Below are 6858 nucleotides of genomic sequence, written 5' to 3' on the forward strand. Positions count from 1 at the left end.
TATATAATATGCATATCACCTTAACTAAGGTTTAGGAGGGAAGGTAGAAAACAAGCTAAAGTATATGCTTTAATTATGATGGATCAGAAATATTTTTGTATGTAGGAAGCAGTACATTTCATTGGTGACAGCTCTGAGAATGGGCTTAGACATATTGGTGTAGGTAATACAAATCCGTCTACTTTTATAATCATCAGTATGCCAGAGTTGAAGCAAAATTTTTAAAATGTAGAAATATACTTGAAGAATTTGATGATAAGTATTAAAACTTTCTGTTTATTTTGCCTTGTTTTGTTTCTTAGATTGTAGATATTTTCGGAATATTTCAAAACAAGATCATCAAGTCTTAAAGAAGAAAATTAAGCAGATGAAGAAATCAGTGAAAAAATACAGCATTGTAAATCCAGGACTCTGATACTGAATTTTAGTTACTTCAGATTAATAGCTACAGAGTAGTAACTCAGTTGATAGCTTTAAATGTATTTATTTATTTGGTATTTTAAGAAGGTAGCTTATTTGGCTATGAAAAGGTTATTTTTATATTTTTTTATATTTTCTTTTACTATCCATTATAGCTAGAGAAACCGTCTCATTGCCTTTGCTCTTTGTAAATATATTTTTTCTTTTTTTTGTACTGTTAAATGTAACATTTATTAAGGAATAATCTTCAAATAAAAATATATTTGTTTAATCAGAGCATATTGCTCTACAGCAGTTATTGCTGTTTGCAGATAATTTGCCTCTGATAATTGTGTAATAAAATATAACTTGTGGGGCTGTTAAATGAACGTGTGTATTCTTTTACATGCTCAATGGTCCATGTTAGGTTTACCACCATGAAGAATATATTGGTGATGAGTTCTGTTGAGGAAACAGAGAAGGATTTAGAAAAGAACTCCTCTTTCTCTTTTTGGTAGTAAGACATGGCAGTGTGGGGTTAAGTGATCTCTGGTAGAGAGCTACCTTTGACTCTGGAGGACTCATTTGGGTCAGAGAGGGTAGAGGGGCCTGGTTGCTTTTAGCTGGCACTGGCCTAACTTTAAAGGATTCCAGCTTTGTTGGTTTGCATGTTTGCCTGGCACAGCAATCTAAGACATGCTCTAGAACTACTGTGTCCCTCTCCTTTCTCTTGGAAACCAGAATGCAGTGCAGCAGTAGGTAGCTGGACAGTGGAGAAATAGTGTCCCAGGGTCATACAGGAAGCCCACTGGGAAAGCTTCGCTCAGAAGCCAAGAAGAACTTTCCTGGAATATCAGCTGAGCTTTATAATATGTTGTGGTAACTGGTGGAGTAAGTGCTTCTTGAAAACTGTCTTGGCTCATATACATTTACTGTTCAGATAACTAGTATTTGAGTTCCATGAAGGCTCCCTAACTTTAGAGCAAGTCCGATATTAAGATGGCAAACCACACGTTTTCCCCATTGGCTTATATTCCTACCAATTTCAAACCATCTGTCAGAAAATTAGGGGACAAATTATGCTTTGTCAATAATTCGATATTTTATACTTCGTAAATAAATGACTATCAACAAGTAACTACCCAACTTTATAATATTTGTGTGAAACAAGTAGGTGCCCCACAGAACCAAAGTAAAGCAAGTGAAAACTACCAATGAATAGGGCCGGCTTCACCACTGGGAGTCCATGCTTGGGTGGTAAAGGAGTTCCGTATAAGAGCAACACTATAAGGGTGAAAGTCCCAGAGGATGTGGACAAAATCTCAAAGCCTAAGCCAAGATCGTCAGGGCATCTACTCCCTGAAACCTATAGTCAAAAACTCTAAAATAGGATTTATGAATTCTCATGATCCCTAGCAGGATGGAGGTGAGAATGAAGGATAAATGAGTAGATATGGTTATCAAATGTTCGTATATAATAGCACAATAAGAGCAATGTGAAATTTTTTTCAACTGTGAAATTTTTTTAAGCCCACTAAGATTAAAGCTAGTTTCATGAGTCATAATGGCTAAAATTTATCAAGCACGTTGGGCTTTACATTTCATCATCTCATCACTGCAGTCCTATGAATTATCCCTATCTTAACAAGAAAGAAAGTGGTGTCCTCAGAGATTAAGTAACTTGCCCAGGGTCACGGCTGGTAGGTGCTGGCTCTAGGACTATAATCCGATCAGTGTGGTTCCAAAGGTCACACTCTGTCTGTGCTATGTGTACTGCCTTCCAGTTTAGTCATGTTTATAACCTGCAGCGCCCTGAGCTAGGGAGCAGGAAAAAGAATAGAGGGGATCCATCACCCATCCTTTCTCCTGGGCATGGAAGGTTCCCTCTCTGTGTCCTCACTGATCCCTCCCCATACAGCCTCTTGTGAAATCACCACATTGTTTAATAGTCTTTGTACATCTGTCTTTCTCAGTTGTATATTACCTAGCCTTAATAATCTCCATATCACCAACACCTAACAGAATTTCTGGCTTATTAAATATTGAGTAGAACTGAATGAAAATTTATGAAAGTTATGGACTGAGCACGCCTGTCCCATAGGCAGTAATAATCTTGGTGAATTTCTGCCAAGGGTAGGGCCTCAGGAGACTGTTAGGTTTGAATCCTGGGTTTATCATAAGCTTTCATTGTTTCTTTACCTACAGGATGGAGACAAGTAAAATTGATTGCTGTACTTTCTTTTTTATTTTTATTTATTTTAATATTTATTTATTTATTTTGGTTGTGCTGGGTCTTAGTTGAGGCACGCGGGATCTTTAGTTGCCATATGCGGGCTTCTTAGTTGCGGCATGTGGACTCAGTTGCGGCACGCATGTGGGATCTAGTTCCCCGACCAGGGATCGAACCTGGGCCGCCTGCATTGGGAGCGCAGAGTCTTACCCACTGGACCACCAGGGAAGTCCGTGTACTTTCTTTTAAAAAAATATTTTTATGCATCATGATGGAATGAGAAAAATCTGGGATGTAATTCAGAACACCTAAATTTTCTTGCCATCTTTTGCAGTCACCTAAAGCGTGACCCTAAATGTTTCATGGAACCTCTCAGACTTAAGCCACTTGTCTATACATTGGTAATGGCATATCTACCCTGCTTAGCTAATAGAATTATTGTGAAGATCACATGAGATGAAGTGAGAAAATACTTCATAAACTATAGTGCATAATACAAATGAGAAGAATTGTTAATACTTTCTCTAAGCTCAAACGTGCCTGCTCATTTTCAGACTGTGAGAGAATGCAGATAGATGCCAGAGAAATCAGTAAACTATATGAGAGGCTACTGAGCTGGAACATTTCTTTTTCTATTTTTTCTATTTTATTCCATGACCTGATTCTAGGATAAACACCAGACTCTTAACCTCTCAACATCGTTTTTAAAAGGAACTTGCTGGGCTTCCCTGGTGGCACAGTGGTTAAGAATCCGCCTGCCAATGCAGGAGACACAGGTTCGAGCCCTGGCCCGGGAAGATCCCACATGCCGTGGAGCAATTAAGCCCATGTGCCACAACTACTGAGCCTGCACTCTAGAGCCCACGAGCCACAACTACTGAGCCCGCGTGCCACAACTACTGAAGCCCGTGTGCCTAGAGCCCGTGCTCCACAACAAGAGAAGCCACTGCAATGAGAAGCCCGCGCACTGCAAGGAAGAGTAGCCCCCACTCGCCGCAACTAGAGAAAGCCCGCATGCAGCAACGAAGACCCAACACAGCCAAAAATAAATAAATAAATAAATAAATTTTTAAAAATAAATTTAAAAAAAGGCACTTGCCATAGGAAACAACGTGTGTGTATGTGTAACTGCTATGGGATGAATTGTGTGTCCCCAAAAAGATGTATTGAAATCCTAACCCCCAGAACCTCAGAATGTGACTTTATTTGGAGATTGGATCTTTATAGAGGTAATCAAGTTAAAATAAGACCATTAAAGTGAGTGCTAATCTGACTGATGTCTTTATAAAAAGGGGAAATTTGGACACAGACATGCACACAGGGAGAAAGTTGTGTGAACACAACGACAGATATTGGGGTGATGTATCTACAAGCTAAGGAATGCAAAACATTGCTGGTAAACCCTGAAAAGCTAGGGGAGGGACGTGGGCCAGATTCTCCCTCCTGGACCTCTGAAGGAACCCACCCTGCCGACACCTTGATCTCAGACTTCCAGGCTCCAGAGCTGTGAGACAGTAAATGTCTGTTATTGAAGCCTTGCAGTTTGTGGTACTTTGTTACGGCAGCCCTAGCAAACTAATACAATAATTTTTAAAGAAAATATCATGCCTGCTTCAAAAGTGAGAGCTAAAGTGATTTCAGATACTCAGTCTTGGCCCAGCTGGTGGTTCCAGGTTTATCTCCTAAGCTCACCTCACAGTCAAAATTTGTCGTCCGTTCTTCCCCATTTGTGCCTTATCTCAAAACCCTGCTCAACCTTCATTAAGATTTTTTTCTTTGTCCCCTCCAGCCTGATGTCATCTCTCCCTCCTTGGAATCCACTGGCAGTTTGTTCCTTCCTTATTATCTTAATATAATCTGCCTTGTATTATTTGGAAACTTATTTTAACTTTTCTTCTCAGAGCATAAGCTTCTTGAAAAAGTTTGTTTCACGCGTCAGTTTTCTGTTCAACATTCCTCTTCCAGCATAAGCTTTGCACATGATCATACAAACCTACTGAACTGACATTGAGACATCTATTATAAAATTAATTACTGCATAATTATTATATAACCACATGTATTATGGTATTATATCTCAAATATTATGCAGTCCCATCTGAAATATTACATATTTTAATAATGAGAAATTCATGCCGTCGTTACATCTGATGGAACCTGCAAGCCAATCTCTCCCTGCTAATTTTGTAATCACTCTGCCCAAAGCAATAAGATCTGTCCTGGGTAGGTAGGAAGATTTGTGTTTTCATATGTCCAAGTTTATTTTTTTAATGCCGAGTTCTAATTCTGTAAACAGAATCATTTAGAATTATTTTCCAAAAAGGAGGCATTCCTTTGGACTCAGTTGTTTTTTCATGGCAAAGGAAAAGTGAGACAAACGTTAGTACAATCAAAAAGTACTCTCAGGTCCTACACGGAACAAGAGAATGCACTCATTCTTACACGTCACAGGGTAAACGGTCACCTCCCATTTCTGAGAAGGCCTCAGGGCTGTAGATTCACTGGCGGAAGTTGGTCCAAGTGTAGCTCCTCCCGCCCAAGGCTTCCAGAGCGATGATGTTATCTGACCTTCGAGCAAACAACCCCGTGGAATCAGCACAGCCACCAATGAATTACTGATGCTGTATTATCTTTTAAAAAGCAACATTCAACGAGGTATGCTGTTGAACAGTACCCCCAGGAGAGCAGGGCTGTTTGGGGATCATTCTAAGCACTCCCTCCCCTTGACTTTTCTCTTAGTTACAAAAACGTTGTTTGTATTTTAAAAGCTACTTTGGGCTTTCATAATCCAGAGCATCATGAGCACAGCCTTGGCTAGATTGAGGCTCAGTGTCCCTTCTTGGTGACGCTCTGGCAAAGGCTATTGGTGGTGGTGACGGGGAGCCACTGAGAAGAATCTTTGACTTTGTCTGCATTTCAAAGGGCAGTTTTTGCCAGTAGGGGCATTTCAAGCTGGAGTGAAACCGTGGAAAATACCCAAAGGAAAGTGAGCTCAGGTACCAAATGTTCCCTGTGAGCCTGAGCCCCTGTTCGTGCCTCTGTTTGGGTTTGGGTTTGGGGCCGTGTGAGTTTGGGGTGCCGTGTCCTTTATCACTCATTCAAGAAATATTTATCAAAGGCCCGTTATGTGCCAGGGACATGTATAAAGCAAAAGATGTATTAGTATTCTTCAGTACTAATGTTGAAACACATGCTAAGTGAGGAGGGATGCCCCCAAAGCAAGTATAGATTTGGCAAAAATAAAGAACCCAGATGTTCCGTGCTTCCTGATGAAACTGTCCCTAAAAGTCCTTGCCGATGCCGTGCTTTCACCTGGCCACCCTCCCTCCTTTTCCTTCACCATCTCCTCTTTTTTTTTTTTAATTTTCTTTCAGTTTTATTGTGTTACAGCACTGTATAAGTTTAAGGTGTACAGCATAATGATTTGACTTCCATACATTATGAAATGATTATCACAGTAAGTCTGGTGATGGTCTATCATGTCACATAGATACAAAATTAAAGAAATAGAAAAAAAGTTTTTTCCTTGTGATGAGAACTCAGGATTTACTCTCTTAACTTTCATATGAAACATACAGCAGTGTGAACGATATTTATCATGTTGTACATTACATCCCTAGTACTTATTTAGCTTATAACATAGCATAACATAAGGAGGAAGTTTGTACCTTTTGACGGCCTTCATCCAATTCCTCACCCCCTGCCCCTGCCAGTAACCACAAATCTGATTTCTTTTTCTATAAGTTTGTTTCTGAAGTGTAATTGACTCACAACACTACGTTAGTTCCTTTTACACAATGTAGGGATTGGCTATTTCCATACATTTCAGAACGATCACCACGATAGTTATATTCACCGTCTCCTCTTAACTCGTGAGATGTCCCCTCAGAATACGCACCCTTCCGGATGGCAGGAACTGCACCATCCACTGCCTCCCCCATCCCCCCTCTGTCTTCCCAGACCCACACCCGTGTTCCCGTGTTGCTGCTGGCACGGCATCGCCTTCCAGTCTGCTGTCTGGGACCGTGTAACGTGTGGCGTTCTCCTTGGAGATCCTGGGCTGCTCAGCTTGTGAAGGACTATAAACAAAGTGGGGATTTCCTGCAGGAATTCTTTGCAGTTTTAATGAACCACGGCATGTCTGCCGTGGACATCACCGCACCTTTCTGCCAGCACCCCAGTAGCTCCGCAGTCAGGGCAGGCCTTGTACCAGCTTCCTGTTTAGGGGA

The 6858-nt window shown here is 40.7% G+C and overlaps 1 protein-coding gene across 4 annotated transcripts in view; it reads left to right on the top strand.

Annotated features, from left to right (window-relative positions):
• TAF1A (TATA-box binding protein associated factor, RNA polymerase I subunit A) overlaps positions 1–784 on the top strand; it is a 33656-nt gene extending 32872 nt beyond the window's left edge. For 3 of the 4 annotated variants that reach the window (XM_036829461.1, XM_036829471.1, XM_036829481.1), the window contains exon 11: positions 303–784. In XM_036829461.1, the coding sequence (XP_036685356.1) occupies positions 303–415 (113 nt within the window). In that variant the 3' untranslated portion in view covers positions 416–784. The remainder of the gene's footprint in view (positions 1–302) is intronic. The other variant, XM_036829488.1, reaches the window with a different exon arrangement.
• The last annotated feature ends 6074 nt before the right edge of the window (positions 785–6858 follow it).

This window comes from Balaenoptera musculus, chromosome 1, assembly GCF_009873245.2.
Source record: "Balaenoptera musculus isolate JJ_BM4_2016_0621 chromosome 1, mBalMus1.pri.v3, whole genome shotgun sequence".
Classification (NCBI taxonomy): Eukaryota; Metazoa; Chordata; class Mammalia; order Artiodactyla; family Balaenopteridae; genus Balaenoptera; species Balaenoptera musculus.